The 12,932-nt window shown below is 38.8% G+C and overlaps 1 protein-coding gene across 5 annotated transcripts in view; it reads left to right on the top strand.

Moving 5' to 3' along the window:
• Positions 1–12,932, top strand: part of BICD1 (BICD cargo adaptor 1) — a 310,709-nt gene that overhangs the window by 258,811 nt on the left and 38,966 nt on the right. For 4 of the 5 annotated variants that reach the window (XM_050918364.1, XM_050918391.1, XM_050918373.1 and 1 more), the window contains exon 7: positions 6,180–6,387. In XM_050918364.1, the coding sequence (XP_050774321.1) occupies positions 6,180–6,387 (208 nt within the window). Of the gene's footprint in view, positions 1–6,179; positions 6,498–7,455; positions 7,647–12,932 lie in introns of all 5 variants that reach the window. The other variant, XM_050918401.1, reaches the window with a different exon arrangement.

Below are 12,932 nucleotides of genomic sequence, written 5' to 3'. Positions count from 1 at the left end.
TCTGATCCAAAACCCTAATTAACCTGTGGTAATGCGTAGCCTAGCATGACTATACCACTGTGACTGAAGTCCCAGTGGGGGCCTGCTGAGGTCACTCAATTAGGGTGAACAGCAAAGAATGGGGCAGACAAACTCCAAAGCTGGTGGATAATTCAATACTTTAGATTTACCAAACCAGCATAAAACAGCTTCTTCATTACCTCACTGGTTATTCAGAAGTCAATAACACAGTTCCCTTAAAGTACCCAGCCTCAGGCCTCCATCCAGGTACCCAAGTCAAATATGATGAAGATTTCTGAAAATCATATTTCATCACATAAAGAAAAGATTCTACCAATCCCAAAGGATTGGACACATTACCTCTCAGGTTATTGAATATTCCAGATCTTACCCAAATACATGCATAGTTAGCTATACGAATTAACATAAGGCAATTTGCTTGTTCCTCTACCATTCACAGATGATTCGCTATACATTTCAAAGAGAGATGTATACAGAGATATCCCATGTTTGCAATTAATTTAAATGCCAGGATGTTCTTTTGATCTCTGAATTATCAGAATACAGCATAGACGGGAACTGTTGATTACATTGTCCACCACTATACATATATATGTAAAAACAACGAGGAGTCCTTGTGGCACCCTAGAGATGAACACATTTATTTGGGCATAAGCTTTCGTGGGCTAGAAGTGGGTTCTAGCCCACGAAAGCTTATGCCCAAATAAATATGTTAGTCTCTAAGGTGCCACAAGGACTCTTCATTGTTTTTGCTGATACAGACTAACACAGCTACCACTCTGAAACATATATATGTAAATACACAAAATCACAACCATTATTTCCCCATATGTCTTTAAGGGTTGAATCTGAGTCATTTATATCTGAGTCATGGTCCTTTCTGGCCATGTGTCATACCATGGAAGGGCATTGTTGGGGCCACTGTAATCAAGGGATCACTTTTCAAGATCAAATGCCTTTCATTGGCCTATAGAGTTTTCCTGTATGAGTCTAACTGTATAGAGTAAAAATAATAAAATATGGATGACACTATTGCAGGCTGGTTTATTTGGAATTAGGCTCCACATGTCTGTTAGAGTTAATCAGAACCATGAGTAACATCACATAGTGATGTGCATCAGTGTTTAAGAATGTCGCTGCATGAATTATAGAAGGCAGTGTTGGTTAAAGGTAGTGGCACTGAAGTATTCAAAAGGGGTTGTGTAGTATTTTGTGGGCACAGATAGTCATAAAAAGTCAGTGTGTTTTTTAAATTTCACTGCAGATCATATGTATCAGTGCATTTTTTGGTTCTGCTCTGCTGAAAATGTCCCCTCTCTTCTCCCACCCCAAAAATCTAAGGAATTTTATATTTAAGTCTCTCTTTCCAAATGCTCAAAAGATATAGCAAGTCATTGTCCCCTGTTTTGAAGCACTGTATGTCTAAATAAAAAGTGCTACTCCAAACAACGTATTGTAGGCATCCATTCAAGAAAAAAAAAAATCTGTCTGAAAAAATGGGAGAATGTGAGTTTTTTCTAATCGTGACTCTGTTGTAGCATAACCTTGAGCATGAAAATTCAGTTGTGTAATCTGCTGTTCAAGAAAAGTAGAGTGGTCCCTATGGCAACCCTGCATCACATATCTGTTTCTGAGTCCATACTGCAGGAAGGGCATTTCTTGAAAGAAGAGTTATATTGTAAATATGGATATTAAAATGATTTCTTCTGTCTTATAGTATTTGCAAGGAAAGTATTTTTTCCTCTTTGAAGTACACTTTTCTGTTTTGTAGGGAAACGTTTGTTTGTTCTGGTGCTCCGCTGACAAAATCAGATATACCATCTTTGTGGTGATACAGCACTTTAAATGCATGCCTTCAAGGGGGAAACAGCAGTCCTGTTCCTCACGTGGATCCTAAAGGGGCAGATCCCCTATCTGCTCCCCATCTCCTGCCAGGAGCACATGTTCCCCACAACTCTAGATCTCCTCCCACCCACCGCAGGGGAAGATTTGATAAAAATCCATTTCTTGTTCAAAGAAGGATCCATTTCCCATGCTCTCCTAAGACAGTTGTTATTTTCACCTTTGCATGGATTTTTGCAAAATTTAGGGAGTCAGTTAAGGCCAGATGAGCCACGTTAACTGAGTGAGGAAATATTATGTGGTGGTGGGGAACAGGCTTAATCTCTTAACTAGTCATCTCCAGACATTCTAATGTTTGGGTTTTTTCCAAAGTGAAGAAGTTTAAGTGTAATCATGTTTTGGGGCACTAGCTGGACTCCATTAAAAGATTATTTCAGCCATAATTCTTTTATAATGGCATTTTTTGTTTGCGAATATAATAGGTATTCATGCTGAAGCTTATTCAACAGAGGAAGTGATCTTCTGGAGCCATGAACATAGACGAAACCCTGCTAGCAGAGTAGAATTTGAATTCCTATTTATTGCCTGGACGAGCAGCAGCTGATATAATCCACTGCCAACTGCTGCTGCTCACCTGAGCCCCCGATCTGATCCCTAACCCACCCACTCAATCTGCTGCTCCTTCCTATATCCCTAGACCTGATACAAGATGCCTGTCCTCTCTACTCCTTCTGAGTGAATGGCAGAGGGTTTGAGCATCACTCCTGTGAAACAGTGACAGAGTAACACACATGGAGAGAGCATAGTAATAGACTGATGCCTTTTAAAAAACAATCTTGCCACAGCAGACAATATAGTGGGAAGGGGGTGAGAAAAAGCGGTCTAGTGCTGACGGAAGGGAGAAGAGGTCTTGGCTCTCACCTCACCTTCTTGCTGGCCATCACGGCTGAGTCTGTGTTGGGAATGGGTGTTGGTGATGGTAACTGACTGGTGGTATGGGTCAATATCAGCTTACTTCCAGGGGTAACTAAGGAGAAAATTGAGACTCTGAGGATAGAGCACAAGTCCCACTGAAAGTCAGTAGAATTTGTGCTTCTAAATCACTGAGGTATATTTAAAACTCCCATTCTGAGCCACAATGCCTGTTGGAGCCCCGCTTACCCACCACCCCACATCATTTTAGCACTTAACTTCTTTCCACACAATATCTTGTGAGGCTTAATTAATGTGTGTAAAGTGTTTGGAGATTTTGGGTGAAAGGCCCTATAGATATGCATATTATTATTTCTTTAATCAGAAATGTTTACCTTTTTATCCCATGACTGCATGTTGTATGGAATAGTTAACAGAGGGAATTTAACAGAGGGAAAGTACCATCGCTACAACAGGTAGTTACCTCCTGTAAACAGGAATAGCTTCCACCACTGTGGACTTCAAGGAGACTTGTAGCACTTTGGTGATTCAGCAGCCTCAAAAGCTAACCATAGCTTTTGACTTGACTGTTTTGTAGCTATGCTTAACCTTTTAGAACACTGGTTCTCAACAAACCATAGAAACAATGGGCCGTACATTTCTGAGAGATTATAGCATACTTTGGATAGTGGTGTAGATCAAGTGACTTTAATTGCCCTGCAATGAATTGTCAAGAATGTCTTATTGCTCTTATGAAAATAAGTTTAAGATGTATAGAAAATTAAGGATAACAGTCAGAAAACTGCTTTTATTAGGTCATCAGTGACATACATGTGAGGTTGGTTACAAACAACCAGTAAAAAAACTTCCTAGTATGGCCAAACTTCTAAAGCCAATTTACGATGATTTCCTGCACAGCAGTGAGAAGTGTGTTTGTCTAAATTGGTTTTAATAACGCACATCTTCATTAAGCCTTATGTTTAAATAATAACTGCACAGTTACACTGTTTTACAAGGCAGTTGTGCAGTTGCAGAGCATGTATTCTCTGAGGTTTAAGGCCAACTAATTTTATCCCAACAAGGAAACTGCATCATTGGCATATGAAAGCAAAGCATTCAGTTCTATTGCTAGTGTGATCCTGCAAGTGTTTGTGGTGTTGAATCTAGTAGTTACATTTTTTTTGTAAATTTCCCATTGGGGATGTAGTTAGAAGTCAAAGTTTCTTTATCTCTTCTTGGGTAAACTGAAGAGGCGAACTGGAGAAGGGAGATACAAGATCTGTCGGATCCCAGTGAGTAAGAATTTAAATCTGAAATCGTGGGTATTACAGCCATTTGTATTTCAAATTGATCTAATTTCCAGGATGCTAACATCATTCTAGTGCCCTGTCAAATAGATTTATTAAAACACCCATAAACATAAAACTGTTTCTATCAGCGAGAGGTGTCAGAGACGACTGTAAGCCAGCCAACATTGCGGCAGTATCTGTTTTCCCCATAATTTGAACAATCAAATGCAGTCCTGCTTGTTAAAGCTCTGTAGAAAGCATACATTACTGAAGCTATGGCTGGTTTACAGTGATTTTGTTTGCAATTAAAATTGCTGAAATCACTTGAAAGAAGAGCACAATGTCTATATAGATTGAGTAAAAATTTTCCAAACACTGTGATCCTGCTTTCTAACTGAAGGATAAAAGTTATAGACTAAATGGTTTCATCATTCAGTTAGCGAGAATTCAGAGGTTTATTGTGAGTCAGACATTTCGAAAGAGAAAATAAAATGGTGGACTGGGTGTTTATTTCCTTTTGATAGCGCTATTAGGGCTAAATTCATCCCTGTTACACAGTTGTAAATCCATAGTAACTCCATATACTTCAGCAGAGTTACTGTGGGGTGACACTTAAATAGGGTTTTGCCATTAGTACAGAAATGGTAGGATTTTATTTAAATACATCTTTTTTATTTTATGGTGAATTCAAACAATTTTTGTAATGAAATTTCTAACATAGTGGGTGCATATTTTAGTATTTTTAAAAAAGCATGTAGGAAGCATTTGATGCTGCTGAGAATGAGTGATACTATCCCATTCTAGTTATCCATAGAGCAGTTTGACTGTCAGGACAATTGGACTGCATCTAGTAAGAGTTCAGACTGGAAAAGAGACCCTTCATTTAATAGAATAAAAGCTGTTTCACTCCCGCAACTGACTAATGCCAGGACATAATGTCTTGGCCCACTGTAAGCTTTAGAAATCCCTGTTTAAAGCCATATCAAGTCAGACTCATTTTTCATTTTCAATCACTTGGGGGATATAGTCGTACCTCAAAACCTCCCAAAGACCAAATATGAGATGAAACATGGGTCGAAGTCCCAAAATGAGTGAGCCAAGAACTGTGGTTTAGAAACTGAAACTACTGAATGATTGATTTCTTTGACATTTCTGTACAAAGTGAGTTTCATGATTCAACCATTCTGATGTAAATAATGTACATTTAGAATAGTGAGAGAATGTCAGGTTGTTGTAAGACTAAAACGTAGATGTAAAATAAGTGAGGGATAGATAAGAGGTATGATCAGATGTGAATTATTGTTTAGCTCCAACACTGAAGTGTTGGGAGAAGTAGGTGGATCAGGAGAATGGTAATGGGAAACGAAGCTTTTGTTTACAGTTCACCATTTCAAATTCTGCTAAGGGGGTGAGCTAGAGTATCTGAAAGTTATCACCTGACAGCTTTTGTGTAAAATGAGCAAGTGTCCACATCACAAAACCCTACTCACTACAATTTGCCTCAGTCGCTCCCTTATTGGAAGTCTGGTCAAGGACTGAATGGGCCTAAACACCAAACAGCCTCCTGATCCCTAAAAATGGCATATAGCTTTTGAACAATTAACACTGGCTAATAATTGAAAGCATCTCATCACACAATCTATGCACTACTGGGTACTGAATGAAGATATTCCTGCTCTTGTTTTATGTAATACTTTGCTGTAGGTAGAATTTATTATTTATGACCCCCTTCGTGTTATGTAAATTATCCGTTTAATTTGCCCACATCACAATGGTGCTCAAAATTAGGGATGGTCCTAAATCAAAACCCTAGAGCTAAACTCATGAGCTGGATCTGAAATCTGAAAAGTTTTCATGGGCCGCACCAGTGCTCTGGAGCCAAATTTTCTTGTTGAGCTTGAGAGTTTGAAATCCAGATCTGAATCCAAATTTTCTTGGAGTAGTGGGGGGCAAGGTTGAGATTAGGCCTTTCCTAGAGATGAGTTTGAGCTGTGAACTGGATACAAATCTTGGTCTATGGTTTAGATTTGGGGTGTTGGTTCAGGCCCATCTCTGCTTTGCTCTGTTTGGTTCTTAGAATACTTCACTAGGCTTCTGTTCCATTTGTTTCTCCAGGTGTGATGAGTATGTCACACAGTTGGACGAGATGCAAAGGCAGTTGGCAGCTGCAGAGGATGAGAAGAAGACCTTAAACTCTCTATTGCGGATGGCTATCCAGCAAAAACTTGCCCTCACCCAGCGACTGGAGGATTTAGAGTTTGATCATGAGCAGTCCCGACGCAGCAAAGGCAAGCTTGGAAAGAGCAAGGACAGCCGCTCTAAAGTAAGTGAGGAAGCATCAGCCACCGTGCCAACCGTAGACACTTTCCTCCTGCATAGTCAGGGCCCACAGCAGCCAAACTTACTGGTCAGCAGTGGCACTCAGAGGAAAAGGTATGCATGCAGTGATCTTTATAGTACAGTGCAGTGGCCAGACTTTAGTTAAAGTCATTCACTGAATTGTAAACAGATTATTATTAATTATTATTATTATTTATTATTTTGGTTGGGGAGAAGGGAGAGGGGAGGATAAAAATAGTGGCTGATCGAAACTCAAAGCCTGGCTAAGTGTGTTTCTGATTCCATCTACCCATAATGTTATCTCCTCCTTTTTCTTATAGTTTTAGACTATATTCTGTCAGTGTTTCAGTGCACTTTGTATGTCCTTTTAAAATGAGTTAAGGTTTTGCACACAGCAAAATAATCTCCAGAAAAAAAAAAAGCTATGCTCTGTGAGCATGTCAATGCTTTTCTTTTCAAAACAAACCAACACAATCCTTCTGATATGCTATAGTGCTTGCCTCTGTCTCCTCGTGAGTGGGAGAAGGATATAGATGTGTTCGCTCGGATGAACTTTTCTGCATATTCAAAGGGAATGACTGTGGTTTATAACCTAAAGCAGATGTTCTGGTTGTTCAAGCAGTGAATTCTCATGTTGTCTTCTGACTGTCATGCCAAAGCTGTGTAGTTGTGAAGATGTCAATGGTTCTGATAATGAAAAGGACTCCATTAGAGAAGTGTCCTGGATGTTCATTCCCTTTCCCTCTACTTTCTGGTCACAATGCAAAGGATAAGAAAATGTTCAGGAAGCCCACTAAATGCTGAATATAATGCTCAGGAGGTGGGAAGGAGGGTGGAGAATAAATATATAAACCTCATCTCCTCCTCAACTATGAAAAAAATTTCCAACGCAGGCAACATGCCATGTTGTGGAAACGATAGGAGGTGGCAACACTAGCTGGTTTTACCTGTTAAACAAATTAGCATGCTGTTGTCATTCATGAGGCATTTAAAGATAATTAAAGTAAAACTCTTTTGTTTCCATATGTATTTTTCTTGGATCTCCTGCAAGACTATTCTCACCTTCCCCTTGTGATCAGAGCCATCCCAGGACTTCAGGGACCTACCTACAGAATATATTAAGAGCCCCCCTTGATCCCACCTCCACAGAATCATTTCTTCTGAGGAGCCCCCCTTCCATGAGTGAACTCATCCATGAGTACCGTCTCAGCAAGGAAAAAAGGTTAACCGTGGCCATACCAGGTAAACATTTTTTCCTTGGGTGCATGTGGTGCAAAGTGATTAGCAGAATAGGGAACCCCAGAACTGCACACACGATGTAATTTGGGCACCTTCTGTCAACTTTAAAATCAAAATGTCCTCTCCTATGTAATCTGTTGCAGCTGCTGGCAGAACATCAGCCCCCACATGTACAAAAACTGGTTCTAGATGGTGTGGGACAAGTTAATCCATTGTGTGAGTGGACACAACTCACACTGGCATCCACAGGAGTTGCACCCAGTTACACCAGGGCTGAATTTGGTCCAGTGCCTCTTTTGTTAGCCAGTGATGAAAATACAAACTGAAAGTGAGAGAGGAATTAGGAGTTCAAAAACAGTCACTAACGCATATAATGGCTGGAAATAGGCAAAGGCCCACAGTAGTATCTGTGTCCTGCTTGTGCTTAGCTACTTGATGGAGTTTTTTAAAGGTAATATTAAGCTCACAAAGGATTTATCTTATGTACATTGATTCATGGGGTCCATCTTGCCAGGAAGCTTTCCTGGTTCCTAAGGTCATGTCATCGCACTCTTCGTGGTGGCAAACTAATAATTGCTATTTTTTCTTAGAAATCAGAAAGCAGTAAGGATGGTCTGTGACTGAGCACTGTTTTTAACCTATTAACATGCATACTTCTGATTGTCAATAGATATGTTTAACTGTTTGCTTTGAAGCTTGCCAAGCAGAAGAAGCCCAAACAGAAAATGTAAGAGGTAAAGACCAGACTGGTGGCATCCTCTGAAATAAATAAAATACCTGCTATAAGAAAACAGCATAATATATCAGAATACACTATGTCTCCCTTAGTGAAAGTAATACCACAGCAGGCTTAAAGAAGTGTGATTCAAATGACACTGGCTCATATACCAGATGCAGGACTGTAGGAAGCCTGAACAAAGCAGGCAACCATAAGAGTCTACTGTCAAAAAATTGAATGGCTGACTGATGAAGGCAGCAGCTAAGAAATGACAACCTTGCACAGCAAATCATATCCGTCTATCATCAGGAATTCCTTTCAAATATTCCCATTGCATTGCTCTAGCAGCACCATACAGGGTTACTTAGAATAAACAATCAGTCCTTACCTGATAGAATTGATTATTTCAGTAGGAGCATATGGGAGCAGTTGTGTCAATATTTTTCATAATTTGGAGGAAAGGGTAGTGTGCCAAGAAAGAGGAGATCATGTGTGTCTATAACTACCCTCTAGACAAGAATCTGTTAATTAAACACTGATGGTATCTGTTGTTTCTTCTCCCTCTTAGAATGGGGTCATGATCACTATTTCTGGGAGCCACTTACACACCCCTAAAGAAACGGATCTTGCATTATTCGCATACCCAGAACTCCCAACTTGAAATCAGTGGAGGGTATGGCTGCACTCAAACATTGCAAGAGTAGATTTTTGTAAAGGAGTTCTTTTGTTAATATAGAATTTACAAGATTCATAGATTTTTAAGGCCAGAAGGGGCCATTACAACAATCTCATCTGACCTTCTGCATAGTAGAGGCCAAATAACTTGTTGATACTTAAAAAGCAAAAGTGTTCCATTGATAATAAATGCCTTTAGTCAAACAGTGCACTGGAGGTGCACTAACATATCCTCAAAGTCTATTAGGTTCTTAAGACAGTGTTATATATTCATGTATTCCTTTTCCTTCTCAGGGTAAAATACCCCTAAAATGGTTTCATGGGTGTGGTTTATTGGCCTTTTATGCTTTCACACGGCCTACATTTCAAGTAAACCTATTATAGTGGTTTGTTCAAATGACTGTTCTACTGAGCACTTAATCCTGATGAAGGAAGATAGTTTTTTGCCTTTCTCATTTTACTTTACATTTCCTCATGTTACTTTACAATTGAGTATGTTGATCAAAATTTTATATCCGCTTCAGGTTTAAAGATTACCTTGGGCCTATTTTAGAATAGGTATTGTGAATGACAGTGGGAAATTGACTAACATTGTTCTTATTGCAGCAGCCTGAGTTGTATTTTCTTTTCCCCAAAGCAGAAAGCATAAAACACCTTAATCCATAGTCCATTTTTACGGGAATTTTGTAAGCTCTTTGTGTCAGGAACTGGGTATTTCTCCATGCATTGTACTGAGTCGGGCACATTTGGTGCTCAGCAAATAGCAATACCTCTTCATCGTGTGGATTGTCAGATAACAATAGCATCCAAACCCAAATCACACAACAGGATGAAATACAAAGCTTGTAGCAGCCATTTTCATTTAAATGAGAAATCACAAGTAGAATTAGCAATAGAATTCAAGAATGATGACACAGAATTAATTAAAACATCCACAACCATCCCAAAGAAGTTTGCAACCTTTCTTCAGCAAACTTTTCCTGTGTTCTTCTTACCCAACTCCTATGACACAGTCCCAAGAAGATTCCATAACCCATTGCTCCCACTTCGACTCCTTTAGTGTTTTATACATTTCTTCTTTGAATCTCCACTTCAAAGAAACGAGCCTTCTGGTCCAGTAGGACTGTCTGGTGGTCACTTTGGTGCCCATCAAGTTCACTATATTTTTTTAATCAAGTGTCCCTATTGATAGTTTGTTCTCTTCATCTACAATTTAACCCCCCTATATTTAATCTTATAAATAAACATGCTTCTACTTATTTTAGTGCTTACAGGTAGGTAGTAAACACCAAGGTAAGGTTGAACTGTGCCTCCCACTCTAACCACTCCATAACCTCCCCACTTCCTCAAACATATGGCCCTTGGGCTGAAATTGTCCATACTTGGTCTGAATTCTGAGATGGATTTTTCACTGAAGTTTGAGAAAAATTGGTCCAGGTTATGGAAGAGTGGAAAAAAATGGCTAAAGGTAGGAACTTCAAACTTGTATTGTTTCAATGTCCTCAGTGAGGAAAGAAAAATGCTATTGGTTCAGTAATTTTTTTTAAGTTATGCATGTTTTAAAATCTGCATTTCCTTCATAAGACAATTTCACCATATGACATTTAGACGTGTCTAGTCATTCTTTAATCTCCAGTGTATTGGAATTAAAGATGTATTTGAGGAGGAACACTAAGGACTAAAATAAGTGAACTTGGTGTGGAAAGATATCAGTTATGCCTCCCTATCTGTGATCAGCTCCCTGTGCTCCCATTTTTACATTCATCTGTGGTGTTAATTTGTTCCTTGATGCTGCCCTTCTTTTAGCTCTCCTGCTTGGCACATCCGCTGGCTATCTTTAGCCATGCCACATTCCTGGACACTGCTCCCTACTTTTAGGGAAGTGCTGGCACTACTAGCCTTTTGGCAGAGGAGAAGTTGGGTTGGTATCTGCAGTGAGGGGCTCCAGTACAGAATGGCTGAGTTAAAGAATTCTCAGGAAAGAATTCTTGATTCTTTCTTGATCCCAGTTGACTCCAATGTGCAACTAAATCAGCACATATAGACCCTTCTGATTTCAGATTATTGCAGTATGATCCACCTGGGCTCCTTTATTGAGCTAATGGTTTCTAATCACAATTGCTGAAGAACACCGATCAGTTCACTTACAAAGCATATTGTTTGACTTCCTCAGGATAATATGTGTTTAGCTGTACTGTAGTCTTGCTGCACACTACACTGAGAACTCAGTTTATGGATCACATCTAGGATTGAGATTTGTTCCCTATCCCCCTCTGCCTTTGTCAATAAGCTTTTTATGCTGATAAAAATTACTTCTCCACTAGGCTGAGCCAACCAGGATGTGCACCATGCAGCTGCAGCTGCAGCCCTCTTTGTTGTGTGGTTGTTTTTCTATTTACATGAGAAAATGAGAGCAAAAAGGAAGCAAAAGGCCCCATAACATCATTTATTCCTTCTAAAGGAGTCTCAGTAATGAATTTGATGCTGAATTTGACAGCCTACAGCATGCAACATTGTATCACCAATGACCTTTTATTTTCAGTTGTATCTGAACTCCTTCCTCTCTAATTTTCATGCACAGACCCTGTAGATGTGATTAGATGGTCTTTAATATTCCACTACCCCAAATCTGACAGAGGTCATGTTTCTGTTGTCCTTTCTTGACTTTGTCAATGAAGGGAAGGGGAAAAGGTCCAAGGTTGGTTCTCAGCTCTCTTTCTTTGTCACATCTGTTATTTTGACATAAAAGTTCTTTGTTATTTGTAGCAATCTGAGCTTAAAATGATACATTTCACTCCATTGAGATTCTTGGAGTTGGAGAAAAAAGCTTAGATAATGGTTTCATAGACGCTTTTAAGCACGCTGTAGAAAAATGAATGCCTGCAGTTTATTCTCCATAAAATATTTGACCCACCATAAAGTAGTGGGTACTAAACTGTTCTGTATTACTCTCTTTGATGTTCAATCTTACTGATATTAAGAGGTCAACCACAATATTTTTTGGGACATACAGACCTCTGCCCTTCTTTTGCATGCTACTGAATCAAACTATTGCAGGTTTCACATTTTGTGCATTGTTATATTTAGATTTACCAGCAGTAGACTTTAAATATGTAAAAATACCGTACAGGATACGTGTTGAAGTGTTTCAGATTTGTCAAGAGGAGAAATCACCCATTTTTTTCTGATAGAAAAGTACTATTTAATGGATAATTATGTTTGTGCTATAGAACTCTATATAATCGGTTTGAAAAACAAACACAAAAGAAATCCTGTAGAAGTGACATTACTCTCTGAAATTCAGAGACTAGCTGAGGCCAGATCCCCAGCTTATGTAAATCAGTGTAGTTCCATTGGAGCTATGCTCATTTACACAAGCTGAGGATTTGGATCATAGGTTTTAGATTTCATTACTATTAATAACTAATTAATTTATTAATTACTATACAGCCTTTGCATAAAGAATAACATAGTGACCTGGGAAGGGTTTTTGTTTAAATAAAAACCTGTTTAAAGGGTTTTAAATCACAAAGAGGTTCAATCCTCTAAGGTAATGAGTGTCTCAAAGGGGCTCAGCATGTTCAAATCTCATTAGTATCAGGGGAGATAGATGGCGCTGAGCATCTGTCAGGAGGTGCTTAGTACCTTGCTAGATCAGCTCACAAATGATGAAAAATTCACATGGCTTTTATTTTTTCATTTCCAGTTGTATGTTGTTGTTTTTAGTTTTTTAAAGAATTGTTTCCTGTACCAGTACTGCATAACTACTGAATATTTAATTTAATAATTTTCCTCAGAAGTATTTTATACAATTTTTATTCTGTTTTTATTTGATTTCTATTTCACTTACCTCTTTGTTAGTAAGTGTGTGTGTGCATTTAATTATAATGAAAATG

The sequence above is a fragment of the Gopherus flavomarginatus genome, chromosome 1, assembly GCF_025201925.1.
Source record: "Gopherus flavomarginatus isolate rGopFla2 chromosome 1, rGopFla2.mat.asm, whole genome shotgun sequence".
NCBI classification, from domain to species: Eukaryota; Metazoa; Chordata; order Testudines; family Testudinidae; genus Gopherus; species Gopherus flavomarginatus.
This window is presented reverse-complemented; position numbering and strand designations above follow the sequence as displayed.